Source organism: Heterocephalus glaber, unplaced genomic scaffold (genome assembly GCF_053883595.1).
Source record: "Heterocephalus glaber isolate CG9 unplaced genomic scaffold, H.glaber_assembly_v1.0 deba00001442, whole genome shotgun sequence".
In the NCBI taxonomy this organism is placed as follows: Eukaryota; Metazoa; Chordata; class Mammalia; order Rodentia; family Bathyergidae; genus Heterocephalus; species Heterocephalus glaber.
Window position 1 is genome coordinate 52,280,015 of NW_028258296.1, and position 16,379 is coordinate 52,296,393.

General features: G+C 37.0%; 1 protein-coding gene across 10 annotated transcripts in view; it reads right to left on the reverse strand.

Annotated features, from left to right (window-relative positions):
• The window catches only part of Gdap2 (ganglioside induced differentiation associated protein 2), a 45,076-nt gene that overhangs the window by 17,306 nt on the left and 11,391 nt on the right, over positions 1 to 16,379 (reverse strand). For all 10 annotated transcript variants that reach the window (XM_021265763.2, XM_004853824.3, XM_004853823.3 and 7 more), the window contains 5 exons: positions 16,068 to 16,221; positions 15,572 to 15,660; positions 9,487 to 9,563; positions 6,974 to 7,133; positions 4,817 to 4,973 (listed from right to left, as the gene is read on the reverse strand). In XM_021265763.2, coding sequence (XP_021121422.1) covers positions 4,817 to 4,973; positions 6,974 to 7,133; positions 9,487 to 9,563; positions 15,572 to 15,660; positions 16,068 to 16,221 — 637 coding nt within the window. The remainder of the gene's footprint in view (positions 1 to 4,816; positions 4,974 to 6,973; positions 7,134 to 9,486; positions 9,564 to 15,571; positions 15,661 to 16,067; positions 16,222 to 16,379) is intronic.

Below are 16,379 nucleotides of genomic sequence, written 5' to 3' on the forward strand. Positions count from 1 at the left end.
AAAAAAGAAATTAATATTTGTTCAACCTGAATAGCTAATAAAGTTAACAGAAACCAGACTCAATATGTAAAAATAAAAGCCTGGTTGGTTTAGAAACAGCAAGAAAAAAAAATTTTTAAAAATACACACTGGAATCTTAAACATGGCAGGGTATGCAAACAGATGATTTACAGCTCAATTATATCATAAATTCCTAAACAATTAGTCACGAATTCTAAAAGTTTTTGGTCTTAGGACCCTTTTATGTTTTTAAAAGTTATTAAAGACCCTAAGGACCTTATATTTGTATTTATATTTATAATATTTATCATATTAAAATAAAAACCAATTAAAAACTTTATTATTAATTTAGAACCAATAAAATGCCTACTATGTGAACATAACTTTTTACTAAAAAAAGCTATGTTTAGAGAGAAGAGTTATGCTCTTAATTTTTGCAAATCTCTAATTTCTGCTAGATTCTCACATTTGGTTCCACATTTAATCCACTACAATATCACACATTAGTCTCCAGGAAACTATCTGACTGCCAGAGATTGAGAAGGAAAAGGGGAAATAAGTCTCAGTAAAATTATGAAATAGTTTGACCTCACAGGCCCCCTGCAAGGGAATCAGATTCCCTAACTGCTTTTGAGAAGCTGCTATCACTGGTAAAGCAAATGAAGCAGGCGTCCATTGGCCTGGGTCTGTTTCTGTACTAGGAAACAGCCACACCCAGCCACACCAACACTGAAGTAGAAGGCTTTCCTTCACCTGATTAGTTTTGGGAGAAAATACAATAACTAAATAGGACTTTAGCCAATCAAACAGTTTGCTAGTTGGATCATACTCAAAGAAGGCAAATGCCTCCTTGTAAGCCAATCAAGTAAATTACTTTGCTTGCACTTTGAGCCAAAGCCTGCTGATCACAAGGCTAGAGCAAAGAGCTCTCTGAACCTCTTCTGGTTTTGATGCTGCCCAAATCACAAATCATTCTTTGCTCAATCAAACTGTTAAATTTATTTTGTCTAAAGTTTTCCTTTTAACATCAGTCTAAAGTACTTTCTCTGCACTACAGACATAAAATAAAATCATCCTCAATCATCACAGACCTGGGCATATAAATGTAAAGTCAGAAAATCTTTTGATGATTACTCAAGAGAACTGAATGGCAAAGGTAGCCAGCCTTTGTTTCCTGACCTGAGGTTTGGGAGCCACAGGCTGTGCTGCCTCTGTGTCACTAGGTGTGTACAACACTCAGACATGTTCAGAACAGCTGCCCTAAACGGACCTGGCACCTCTGCCATCTGAAGGTAGGATGGCTCACTTGAATTTCTAGGAGATAAGGAGCACCTTCTTTACTTCTGTATACTCATGTCTAGAATATTATGTCACAGAATAAGTGTCTAATGTTTCCCAAACCAAGTGGAAAACACCTTTTTATAACGCATTTGACTCTCTTCATCAATGTCCTCTACCAGTATAAAGGACAATGCTTTTTATGCTGGATTTATATTCCATCTTCACAGGTACTCATCTTCTAGGAACTTTCTAGAAAGTGTAGACTTAGTAAATACATATTCATTTTATTTAAAAATTATTTTCATACTCATTTTAATATTGGCTTGAACTAGTAGTTAAGTGAAACAAATCAACTCATCTTTTTAAAAAAGAAGAGGGATAAGCAACTAGCCCAAAGATAAACTTTAAAAATTCTAGATTATCTATACTTATGGAGAAATGAAAAAGGTATGTGGTATGTAATTACATGTGTGTGGAGATGACAGAGACAGAATACACATTCAACACATACACAGAGAGAGACAGAGAGAGAGAGAGAGAGAGAGGGGAAGCAGTATGTTGGCTGATTTGAGACAGATGATAACTATGCAGGTTCTTTCTTTGTAAATACAAAACATAAAAAAAAAAACAACCAAAATTAAAAAAAAATCTAGTCCTCTCCTAACTTCTCTGAAGTTGGGTTTGTGTAAGTGGGTTGAAGACAGTGACCAAGAAGGGAGAAATGCTGAAGGTGGTTACGTGGAAGGCTCTTCCTCAGTAGCTGTACCCATGAGCAAGCCACTCTGGGCAATCAGCTTACCTAATGTAAGGCAAAGGGGTCAAAATAGATCAGTGCCTTAGGGAACACAAGAATCAACTAAGGAATTTTCAAAGAAAGATTCCTAAGTCCTTTCCATAGAGGTTCTGATTCAGTTTTGAATCAGATTTTAAACAAACAACCCTAGTGATTCTAACGCTGATGGATTGTAAGGTCCACTTTGGAAGACTGTATTAGAGATAATCAAAATTCCTCCCAACTATAAAGTACTGCTGAGAGATTATAAGACAGTGACGCTGCAAGTGTGGCTGCAGACCCTTGAAGAGGTCTCAAGACACCATATGGAGGTTTGAAAAGTGAAAATTATTTTCATAATAACCCTAAGACACTATTTGCCTTTTCTGCTGTGTTGGATTAAAAAGCAACTGCTGGGTAAGAATGGCCGGTGACTGCCCAAGAGCAGATGACGGTGGGGCCCAAACTGCAGCAGCCACTGGATTCCCCAATGCCAAGATACTTATGGGAAGAAGCCATTTAGGAAGGTCTTTGATGAAGACGTAAACAGCATTAGTTTTATTAAATCAACTCTTGAGAACATATCTTTTGAATATTAATGTGCAACAAAAAGATAACATAAAAAACACTTCTGCATACTCGGAATGTCTTAAAGAGAAGCACTATGTTGTTGTCTGAGTTGTAAGCGGGACCAGTTGCTTTCTCCATGGAGTACCATTTTCACCCCAAGACTGGCAGACAAACTGTAGTTATTTAGCATGAATTGTTTTCTCAAAAATGCATAACTGAGCCTGTCATTTCAACAAAATTAACAATTTGTTGCCAATGATAAAACTTGAACCGTAAATATGTATGTACATACATATGTGTATATACATACACACACACACACACACATATATGTATGTGAGTATATAATTTTGGAAAATTTGTATTATCACTAGAAGCTGGTTAATTAAGATTTAAAGACTTTCCTAATGAAATTGGTGCTGATACTAACAAATATAATTACTTTTACATTGTATAATAAAATGTGTCAATATTTGGAAGAGCTATTTTCCAAAAGATCTATTTATCATGTTATAAAGTAATGCTACAAATTCCTGCTATATCTGTTCAAAGTATAGCACAGGACAACATATTTTAGTTCAGAATACAAAAATCTACGGTCATGGATTGAGATTCTACATTACAACTAAATTTAAGAAATTACATCATTCATCAAATTCTAGTGTAATATCAAAGAAAGGTATCCTCAGTTGTTTGAAAAGGGTATTAAAATAGTCCACTATTTTATAATTACATATTAGAATGATTTATAAATTTTTAAAAAATACAAGGGTACTATTCTCATAAATGAAAGTTTTTGAGAAAACAGGATGAATTAATTTTAAAAAACTGATGTTTTCTGATATGATAAATATTGATAAATGTAAACAAAAGTTCTTTGGGGTCCTCAAAGGGATCTGGGACCAAAGATTCCGAGAGTCACTAGCAATGCACAAACCATAATGTGAACATGTTTTTAAAAACAAACAAACAAACAAACATATATATATATACACACACACATATATATGTGTATAAAATGCAATTATGAGGGGGAGCTCAGCCGCTGTATTTAAAAAAAAATGTGTGCCAGATGATTCTTACACATGGCCAAGTTAGAAACCACTGAAACTATCACTTGATTCTGATTGTGCTGTTTGGAAAAGCTGTTCATTGGTGCCCTCTAGTGACAAATGTGCAAATTATTTATTTATTTATTTAAATAAAATCAGAATAAAATGAAGAGCTGGGACTGATAACCAAAATTTTAATTCTGTAAGAGACTCCAGAAATTATCTAGCCCAACTCTCATTTTATGAACGGAGCCTGATAATATCAAGACATCATTACAAAACAGTATACTAAAGGCCATGCTATGCTTTGGATAGGTTCAGGGTTTGAAAAATACACAAAAGGAGGCACCTATTCCAGATTTGAAAGATGAAGGACAGGATTGAGGGACAAGAGTATTCCAGTCAAAGACACAAGAAAGTTCAAAGGTAAAACATACCATGGCTTGCTCAGGATTGAAGAGAACAGCAGGGACCAAGTTTAAGAGCTTGACAAGTACCAGATGGTATACCATGCTCATTATATTATTTTACTCCTCTCAACCCTATGTTACCTCTCTACCAACTGTATAAGGTAACAGACAGAAGGCATTTAAAATTTATCTTTTTTTTCTCTAAAATGTTTTGAAAAGCAGCTAGCTTTAATTAAGGTTAATTTTTGGAAGAACTTAATCGAAAGTACAAAAGCTGCATCTTTTTTTAAAGGATTTATTAAAAAATGGAATGGGTCAGATGTTTTCAAGATCCTTTGGATGAGCTGGGAAAAAATAAAACTCTTTTAAATGGAACTAAATTTTAATTATACATGTATTAAAAACTTTATAACTGCTTTTCCCTTTTCCTAATTTCTACTTTTAGAAAATAACCTCACACGGAGGGATTGCAATTAGAGTAGACAGAGTAGAAGTCTGAAATGAGACACGCATTTGAACGCTGGCTTCCCCACATATTAACTGGGACCACTGACACATCACTTAAATTTAAGCTCTGCTCATACAAAATGGGGACAGGATCCCCCTGACTGGAGTGTCATGAAGAAACACGGGAGCATATTATGTATGTGTAAAAACTAGGCAGCAGGTTCAGGTCCCTTTCTTGTTTCTTGTATCTTCATGAATCTAACAGTCCCAACAGTTCACCTTACTTTCTTTGATGCTGCTTCTGCAGGGCTGCCTCAGATAATTGTCCCTGAAGGATTAGTTTTCTTTGTTTATCAATATCTCCTTCCATTCGAGCAAAGGCATGAGAGCCAATGAAAGACAGATCATCTCTCAAGCCTTCATCCTCTTCTTCTTGGTTGTCTGTAACAAAAATACTACTATCAACAGAGAGCTGATGACAAAGTGAGGCAGTAAATGAAACAGATGTTGAGTGCTGCAGCAGGAATGACTGTGCGCTAACTAAAAACTGGGATCGTGGGTATTTTGTGAGAAGGATTTAGGCATTTGAACAAGTGAAATAATGAAAGAAATTGCTTGTCCATGTGTGATGGAAGTTTTAGGAATATATGAGATCAAACCACGGTGACCTGGGTGTAAACTTTAGAAGGAAAGAATACATGGGGGATCATCAGCAGAAAAACAGAATTAAACTGTCTTTTGGTTTAAACGTGGCTCCTGACAAAGCAAATAAAAGTCTAAGCATTTGAGACCGCCTGTATAGCATTATTTTAGGAGGAAGCCCTGGCCCTTTGTTGGATAGTGAGCTAATGAAGTCACGTAGGCCAGGATCACAGGCTATGATCCACACTCACTAAGAAGTATATCACTTGTAACCTAGCACCTTGGTTTCCTGCCCTAATCATACTAAAGTAACCATTTTGCTCCATAAAAGTTGTTCTCACTATGAACTAAGAAGCAAACTTTCTGATCTACCCATGGAAGCCTTATGAGTTTGGCTAGTAGAAGCCACTCCGTTAGGAACAGATCAGCTCTTAGTGTAATGCCTTACTAAACCCACTAACAACAAAGACAGAAATAGAGAAACAAACTTGGACCATGCAGAATTTCCCAAAGTAGTGCCACCAATTGAATCCCAGCCTGGTGGGCCAACAGCTGGGATTTCTCTACATCTACTTCATTGATACTCGAATTGTGACATGCAAACAGCTTAAAAGGACCTGGTTTCATTAAATATTGTCCATGAATGAACCTTTAACAGAAGACTAATAATATATATATGTGTATGTATATGTGTGTGTATGGATTTAACATTCTAATTGAAAGTATTTATGAACACATGAACTCTAAAGCCTGTTTTCTGAGATAGAAAGGCAAATCAAGCCCCTTAGGAAAGGGAACCTGTGGCTAATGAGAGCCTTATCCACTGGCCGGATGCGCTATCTCAAATTAGTATTGCTCTTCCCTACTCTTTATCTCGCTAAATGCATTATATGGAGGAAAAATGATACGCAGCAGTGGTAGTCACAAGTATGAGGACTGGTAAGTGACTATGTCATTATTCCAAAGATCTGCTCTACTGGATACTCCTCCAGAGTCATGGTGACCAGTCCAGCAAAGCCTGGTCAGACATTTCTATCCAAGACCACTTATAATTCCCTCCGCTTGACCCAAGTCTGCCTACTGGAGATAAAAAGGAGTTGAGTAACATTCTACAGATTTTAACCTGGTGTTTATTTTTAACAGAAGTATTTACAGTAGGACTCTCACAGTAATTCCTAAGCTGCTGAATGCTTCAGGTCCCAGCACTGAGCAAGTAAGGCATGTCCACAGAGAAGGTATTTACGACTTTATATATGTACAGGTGAAGACGGATAGAAGCTTTCATACAGAATAGATCCAAACCGGCTTACATTCTAACATGCTACACTACTATTTCAATCTACATGAGTATAAAAATCTAAAGAAATAAAATTAATGTTTGTAGGATTCTTGCTTTAGTATTTAACGTTACATACGTCTTTTAGAGGGCACTGTTAAAATTTTTTAAAACTAGCTAACGTGCTTCATTTCTGTCTCAACCATATCCTGCTTGACAGAAACTGTTACACTTTGTTATATTCACCTCCGAATCCCCACTGCTTAACACAGACTCGGTATAATAGCTCTCTAGCTATCCACACACCTACCTACTTATATATAACTATTTTAAAATTTGAAGAATAAATCTCAGTAAGACTAGGACTCTGAACTTTTAAAGCGCTCTTGATTTTAGAGTAATGCTAACAGAGAACTTTCTGATGGCCAGCCTGAACTTCCTACCTCTGTGATAGCTGGTATTTCATCAGTACCTCAGCGTCCTTTAAGAGGAAAATTAAGAAAGGCAGAACTCTAGGACTCACCCTCTGGAGCACCAGGTTTTTCACTTATTCTGATCTGCCGTTCAGGCACCACAGGCTCCCCTTCGGCATTTCCAATGTCTGCAGGTAGGTACGGCAATGATAGAGTCTCCTCCTTTAATGACCTTGGGAAGTATAGAGGTAGCAGCTTTTGGTAAGTTGCCTGTGTCAGAAAAGCAAGGAATTCTGTGAAAATAATGAAGCAATGAAGCAGCCAGAGCAGTGCTTGCACGGCAAAGGTAGCCACCAACAAGAATAGAAGCCTTAACACTGCTGAGCTCACACTGCTTACTCTCTGGGACCCTTCATTATTGTGTGCTAAGATCAGGATACTGTGAGCCAACAGGGGGTCCCTCATGGCAATTCAAAGGAAACTAAACCTGGAATTCATTACATTAAGTTCCACTCCTCCTGCCCACATCCCCACTTGCCCTTTTTACTAGAGATGTCTGTCTTTCAAACCCAGCTTAGATGTTACTTCAAGCTCAGTGTATTTTCAGTCTCCACTGACCCAGGTTCTGTTTGTTTTTCTTTTTAAACATTCTAACTACCTGTGAAAGACTATTTCATGACCCTTCTTAGCTTTTCAAAGAACAAAGATAAATTTCATTAAAAAAAATAAAACTCATTCTATCTTATAATTTCCACACAGGTCAGTCCAGCGCACTCTTTATGAATCCACAGTAGATAACAGTCATTTGGTTTTCTTATTTTTCCTAAATCATGAGACATTTTGCTTTTTTATCCATCCTAGAAATTATTTTATTATTATTCAGTATTATTCGTTGATTGCTCCAAACTATAATAAAAAAGACTAAATTAAAATAGTACAAAAACAAAAAAACAATGGAATCACTCAGGACGATGAAATCATTCAAGAAATCACTATCCTCCAGTTTTCGGGGTTGCACATGGGATTGCATCATCTTCTAAGTAGGTGTATAAAAAGTTTGGAGATACTAGTTTTACAGTCTTTTTTAAAATTCTAAAATATAATTTACATAAAATTAACCCTTTGAAAGTGTATAATTCAGTATATTCCCAAGTTGTATAATCACCACCACTATCAAATTTCAGAGCATTTTCATTACTCATCAGCAGTCATTCTCTATTTCTCCTCTCCCTCCTCCAACCCCTGACAACTACTCATTTGTTTATCTCGATGGATTTATCCATTTGGGACATTACACAGAAATGGAATACCATATGCGGGCCTTTCTATGTGGTTTCTTTCATTGAGCATAATGTTTTCAAGGTTCACCTTGTTGCAGCATGTATTAGTACTTTGTTCCTTTTTTATAGCTGAATAATATCTCATATGCATAAACTAATTTTATTAACATTTGAGTTGTTTCACTTTTTGGCTATAGTGGATCATACTGCTATATTTTTGTACAAGTTTTTGTGTGGACATGAGTTTTTCTCTTCTGTATGTTTATTAATCAGAGCAGATCTGCTACATTATATGAGAACTGTATGTTTAACTTTCTCAGGAAATACCATTGTTGTTCAAAGCAGCTGTTCCATTTTTATATTCCCACTATGTTCAAGGTCTCCAATTTCTACATATCTTTGCCAACACTTATTATCATCTGTCTTAGTAATCACAGCTATTCCAGGGGGTGCAACGTGGTATATCACTGTGGTTTTGATTTGCATTTCCCTAATGGTTAATGTCACCGAGCATCTTTTCATTGCTGACCGGTCATTTGTATATCTCCTTTGAAGAAATGTATATTAACCATTTTTTTTCGCCTTTACTTTCTCTATTTTATGGTCCTTTCACATCTTAAAAAGCTTGCTGGCCAGGGAAGACTGCCCCTTCCAGGGCTAGCTAATTCTTAAAGATGGTAAAAAACGTACTTGGGGATATATCTTAAGTGTGCAAATTAACCAATTCTACCCCTATTTTTCCTTTGCTATTTTACCAGAGTGCTGAGAGGTGATGACTTCTCAAGGATACAACACTGAGAAATATTAGAAGCTGAATTGGACAGAGCACAGGTAAGCTAACAGAAGCTTAGTAAGATTAAGATCTGATTTTGTAAAATGGCTCTGAATTAAGCTGAAACAAACTAAAGTTGACCACATACAATAAAGCATGTAAACCTCACAACCTTCCCAGCGCTAGTACTAGGCTCGCTGTCATCTATTTCCAGGTCAGGGAGCCGCCGGAGCTTCCGCAGCTGAGCAGCAATTTTCTGCCCTGCTCAGGTTACAACGTGATGCCTCGAGAACTGACACAAGCAGCAAAGTGGGACAACTCTACCATGTGAGACTTCACTCAACCGCTGCCAACAGTCAAGCGGCACAAAACATGAACAAAAAGCTCTTTTTTGACTGTTTATAGCTTCCAATATAATTTTTTCCAATGAATGATAGTAACTGCTACTGCCACGTGAGTGCACAGATAATTAGGATTTTTCTGCTGGAAATGTGGTAAATAGATAATGACAAGACAAAAAGCAAACAAGGAAAAAGAAGATTTAAATATTGCAATATAATTAATAAAATACCTCTTCAAGTTCAGAGACAGCAAATACTACTTTTTCAATGGTATGCCCATGAATCTCTAGGAATCTCCTCACAGTACCTAAAGAAGAAAACAGAATGACTACTCAATAAAAAATGACTTATCCATAAAGAATTTTGTATCGGATCACTTCCCACTTCATTCAGTCTGTGTGCAGGGACCCCTTGTCAGAGAAGCCCACCCAGCCTATCCTTTATGAAAACTCCCCCGATTTACTTTGCTCCAGAGCAACTGTTGCAGATATTCTATGGAGCTCTTTGCTTCCTGTGTAACTTCTCTGGCCTCAATCTTCACTAACTAGAATGAGAGCTGCGTAACAGTACAAGCTTTGCTTTGTTTACTGCTCTATTTCCAGGGTGTATAACACAGCCTGGCCGCAGAAGACACTGGTGACGAATGATTTTTCCTCAACCAGCATGCTCCTCATGTCCTGGGGCCTCTCTCTTTCACCAGACCCGTCTAGTGCAAGTGCAAAGCACAAGCATCTTCCATTCACGTAATTACAGCGTTAGACATCTCACTCATCCCATCTCTTCACAAGGCAAACATGACTTAATCTGTCAAATGTCTACATTATCCTGATTTTTCGCTATCAACCTCCTAATAACAAGGCCCTTTCTCAGTTCTTAAATTACTGGAATTTCTCAGTCCTTTACAATGTTCATGCCCTTGTCTTGAAAAAATATCCTACATGGTTTTGTTGGCAACGGTTTTTATTTTCTTGATATACACATTCCCCTTAGCTCACTAATTTGCTCAAATGCTGATAGGTCTTAAATGTTTATGTAGTTTTCTAACAAAAACATCAGAATTACCTACTCCCTGCTAGGCATATCCTCACAGATAATCTAGCGATCTCAAACTAACCCTGTCCAAACCTGACCGGACAGGTCCAAATCCTGCCCTCCAGCTTCTCTCCTCCATTCCTCATCTTAGTTACACATCAACACCGAGCCAGGCACAAAAGGTAGAATCCTGAATTTGCTGTGATACTTCCTTCACCTCTTCCTTTAAATGGTTCTGTGACGTTCTAAACTTACCGCTAACATTTCTAACATCTATTTCTTCTCTCACCTTCACTCAAGTTCTCAACATCCACAGACTTTTCACAATAAGCTCGTAAATCTTCTTTGTGTCTTCCATTTCCAAGTCTACATATTCACTGCTGCCTGAGTTATATTCTTATGTTACCTTCTTTATTAAACATTTGTGATAGTTCTGTGCTGCTCAAAGGTTAAGACCCGAAGTTGCTAGAGGGACACTCCAGGGCCTGACCCCAACTAAGCACCACTCCCCGCTCGCCACCTAAGACCTATTTCCAGTCATTCCTCCCACTACCTGCAGATCTAGCCGAATCTGGTTCTTTGCTATACTGAAACATGGTGCTCACTTTTACTTTTATGCTGAACTACCTTTGTTTGCAATGTTTACCTTTGACTGTAATACCATTCACCTACCATTCTCTACTCATGTTTCAAGACCCAGTCAAAAGCCATCTCCTTTGTTCAAAATTTACTCTTCTCTGTGCTCGTCCTACACAGTCCTAAACAGGCTGATCCTCAAGTTATGACAGTTAAAGTTTGGTTTATGATTTTTCAACTTCATTCTGGGCTTATTGGGAGGCAACATCTTCTTAACTTGAGTAGCATGTATTAATTTATTTGAACATTCTTCTGTATGTGAACTTTTCATAGTGTTTTACAGCTAGACATTTTGAAGGCTAAATATATATTACATTAAAATTACATTAATTAAGGCCTAGCACATCTTTGGGATATGACATGCAATCATTCAAAATTAACTAGTAACTCAACTAACAATGTACATCTCTAGTTATATATTGATTTCTTTAGTTAATACTGTATTTCAAGAATCTACTAGAGCAGACTCATTTGTTGAAGGACTTCATATTATTCTTTCTCTTAGGTGATATACTTTCTCTTTATCCTTCTAGTCTGTGATATTTTTTTCTTAAAAAATAAACTTTTAAGACAAGATTTTGTTTATCCTATTTATGTTTACACCAAGTCTTAATGTTCACATGCTAACAGTTACTCAGCCTATGACTGTGGTACTTCCTTTGGAAGACAAAGCACAATGTCAAATCGTAACCAAATTGAATTCCCTCAATAGAGCTCATTTAGACAAGTAATTCTGCATAAAAGGGGAAATAGATCATCATTCTCAGGTTTAGTGCTAACTATAAGTTCACAAGATTCCTCCCAAAGTTTCATATACACACGATTCCCCACATCCAGTCAAAACGCCATGTGCTTAAAATTTAGTGAATACCTTTTAACTGGTGAGAATGACACATGGGATGTTAAAATTTCCAACATGGAAACACAGTAAGAATAAACACCTTCATCTTTTTTCTTACCATCACAACCTCTTGTATAAAGCACAGAGCCTAACCACACAGTTACTGAAATTTTTGTTGAATGAATAAATAAATTTATTTGGCTAAATCTATTTCAATATGGATGTTTCTTTAGGCTTTTTCTGGAGAAGAACTGAACAGCCCAAGAACTAAGAAAAAAAAAAGTCTTGATAATGTTACGCAGGTTTCAAATGAAATACAATAAATTTTGTTAACAGGATAAAAAAAAAGCTTTTGACGTTAAGGACTTACATTTATAATATTTGATTTGTACACAAAAGTGTACAAGTCATTTATTTGTTTTCCAAATGTTTAAAATATTCAGGCAAAGAGTATTACTGTAGGGGCAGGGGTCTATAGACAGGCAAAAAATAAAATAAGGGCCTCATTAGTTTTCTAGCTAACCTTGACTAGAAGTTAAAATTTTATTAGAGAAAATTCCTCTGGTAACAATTTCTAGAAGAGGGGAAGAAAAAGAGAAAAACCAGATAAAGAAGGACACTAGACAGCAGAGGTAGCATTAGAGACTTACCAGAGAAAGGGAGCTGACAGGCAGAGCACACACAGGGCGAGCGAGCCAAGGGCTCAAAGCTAAGAGGCTGAGACAGCTGTCTCTCCCACCTCTAAGAGAACGCAGGGGAAACTCGGTTGAGCGGGGCTGACTAACTTTGAGGGAAGCTCTTATTCAGCACACGTGTGTGTATGTGTGTGTGTGCAGTAATGTGTGTACACACACACACACATACACATATTCACTCTAGTGTCACTATATTATCCACTCTAGGGTTATTATATTATTACAATAGATATCCACACACCTTTCCTAACACTAAGCTAACCATAAGTAAAGTACCCCCTTGGCAACCAGCTGCCCAGCGATAAGGCCCTGCCAAGGTCACAGAAAGAAATGACGTTAGGCAGGAGTGCCCAGAAGCCAATCGAATTGCAGCAAGTCCAGATTGGGTGAAGGGTCTCTGACCCCCTATAAAAGCAGCCGGGAACAAAGATCCACAGTCCCCCATCTTTCTGGAGCCCCTCTATCCCGATTCTTACCAGGATAGTTACCTATCTTCTCCTTCCTCCTTCTTTTCCTCTTTATAGATAAAGTGTCTTCCTTTCCTTAAACTTTGTCCCTCTAATTCTTACTGTGCTGGGCTTATACTCCCCATGGGTGAGCTGTTTGCTCCAGCAGAGCAGCGGTGGGTACTTGCCCCTCCTCCTCAGGAAACATCCCTGACTTTCTTTCTCTTCTTTAGATTTAAAAATGGGATGCTATAGTTTTACTATAGATTAAAGAAATAATAAGTCAAATGGAACTTATACAATATTAGCTAACTGGCCCACTTACAGAGCTACACACTTCTTTTTTTGAGTTTCTAGAAATTGCTTCATCAAAGTGCCCAAGTGATTCATTTGGGACCACAGAGCTAGAGTTGGACTGGTATAATTGGAACTGAAAATTCATCTTCTTGACTCCCTATTCAAAGCCTTTTCTACAAAATGTTACCTCTTTAAATTCTAATTCTTATGACTACTTTATTTAAAAATGGACAAGGCAAGGGTCAAGTCAATTTAGAGGATATCAAACTTGCCAAAGAAATGGTATCATTGCAGGAATTTTACTTGTGTAAGGAATCATTTATAAGACACTCAGGTTGTAACATAGTAGTGTCTCACTGAAGTAGTTCTAATTCAAACATAATACATTATCTAGTAAACCAGATAGGCTACTAGCTTTGGGAATTAGAAGGCCTAGATATATGCGTCTGTATAGCTCTAAGAACATGATAAATTTCTGAGCTCTTTTATTTGTATAATGGACACCACAATATCTAAAATATTGAATTGAGAAAATTATATGCTCTTTTTAAAATTAAATTAAAACTAAATTAAATGCTCCTTTTTAAAATATGTATTTCTGGAGTGAATATCATATATCAAATATTCTGACATATTTTTTATAAAATATGCATTGTATATAGAAAGAAATATAAGCACTGAAAATACAAAGACAAAAAGATGAGATTCCTGCCCTTCAAGAAGGTCAACCAGGGGCTGGGGATTTAGCTCAGTGGTTCTGCCGCATGCCTCGAAAGCGCAAGGACCTGAGTTTGATCCCCGGTACCAAAACAAAGAAAAAAAAAGATCCGCCTAATAAAGTATATATGAACCGTAACTATGAAACATAACAGATTTACCGTAAAATATTTGACGAGTTTAGGATTTTAGTTATTAAAATAAGCCTTTTTTGCGTGGTACTGGGGATGTACCCTAAGGTGTCTGCACTGAGATGTATCACCAGCCCTTCTTCATTTTTTATTTTGAGATGATCTCATGAAGTTGCTAAGCTGCCCAGGCTGTGCTTGAACTTGCGACCCTATTGCCTCAAACTCCCTGAGTGATGGAATTACATGCAGGCGCCACCGTGTCTGGCTAAATAAGATTTTTAAGACCATAAATAATTTTATACATTCTAGTATCTTTGTAATTTTTGGTTGATAGACTTCCAGCTCCTCATTTTTAAATTCCAGAGATAGAAAGGAGATTTAAAGATCATTTAGTATAGTTTCCCTCCCAAATGAGTGCTGTTTTCTATACATCTGTAACAGGTGGTCATGGAACTTCTATGTGAATATTTCTAGTGACAATAAATCCACTAAAATACTACTCTGTTAGAGGCACTTCCACCTCAAATAATACCAAAATTTCCTTCCTCACAATTAATTGGGTTTTAGAGCGTGCAATCTGCAGCTGGATTTCTTATCTATAATCCTTATAAGGACTTGTAAACTTCCTAAACCAGCATGCAGAATCTGTATTTATAAATACTCTTCTAGAGAAAAGGGCCACAGCTCAGCATAGCTTATGATGGTACCCTTCCCTGAGAACTGACACTCTAAAAATGCAACACACAGTAAGTGCACCTTGAGATCTTGTCAGGCATTCGAAGACAGGCATCATATCTTCTAAAAGCATGCTTTTTGTTAGGAGACTACCATTGATCCTTCAAACTGTTTGGCCTTTAGGTTGTCAGTGTCTCCTGAGCTATGATACCCAGAACCATATACTAAACTCGGGATGTGTTTTGAATCTGCACATAACATAGTGAGATCATGGCCTCTCCTGAATTGAACATGTAATTTTTTGTGCGTGTGTGCTGGGGATGGAGCCAAGAGTTATGTGCATCCTAAGCAAGCATTCTACCACTGTGCTACATCCTCCATCCCATCCCATCCCAGTAAAATAGGACATTTTTACTCATATCGTTTGAGGCCAGTCTTTTTAAAACCTAAATGCATGGTTTAATATTCAAATAGTACAATGAAAGCTACTATTTACTGTTTACATTGTAAAGTGCTTCACAAAAATGCCATGATATAATCTGTTTGACCACATGGCTGCAGACTATCTTGGCTTCTGATTCAACTAGCCAGTGCACTGGCCATACTTTCTAGTTTGGTGTCATTTTCACACTCAATAAGTTAAGACTTCTTTTATTCAAATGGATAAAAATCTTAACCTGAGAAAGTAAACTGAGAGCTCCAGAACCTGTCAGTAGACAGTTCCCTCTAGCATGTCAGGTTCATTTCATCAATGAATCTTGTTTGGCTGCGACTATTTATTTAGTGATAAAAAGAACTGCTCTTAAAATTTTCAATTTATGTACCACATCTCCAATATAACTTACGGAGTGCTATGTGTGTTGCATCCTCTAAGGGATAACCTCGCTTTGCAGAATTGATGACACAGAATCCAACAGAAGACACTGACTGCTCTCTGTAATCAAAACAAAACACAAAACTTATACAACAAACATTTATAATATATACAGAACTTCCAAGTGACAAGCAACTTTTCCTTCCTTACTTCCTCAACAAGTTTACTATTAATGGGTAAGCCAGGTGTACTACTTAATAATTATATAAACATACGATTTAATTATGCTCATTAGGGGATATATATTTCAAGTAAAGATTGAAAGAAATGCGAATAGGTTAAATCCTCAAGTTACTTAAATTGTCCTATTTATATGGTTAAGTATGAAAATTAATTAATTCTAATTTCAGGGCCCACCTAAATCATATAAGTCCCTCAAAATTTGACTTCCACGCTAGGTTTCATCGTTAAATCCTTGGCTTTTAACAATGTTTGGCATGCTAGTCCAGGAAATGAGTACACCATACTTTGCTAGCTGAAGTACATTTCTGTAGCAGCTATACAGGGAACTCTCAGCTGCCGTGCGATAGCGGCTCTTGTACTTTGGCCCCACTGTGTGAATGATGAACCGAGCAGCTAGATTAAATCCTTTCGTCAATTTTGCTTCGCCTGTTCGGCAACCTGGGAACAATGGAAACATATATTAAGCCTGCAGGTATTAGGGAAAATATCAAATCACAGCATAGACAGTATCAAGGCCTTTGACAAGTTTCAGTTAAAAATACAGATTGAACACAAGTATTTATTTCTGTATTTTCCTGTTCTCAAAATGAGAATGA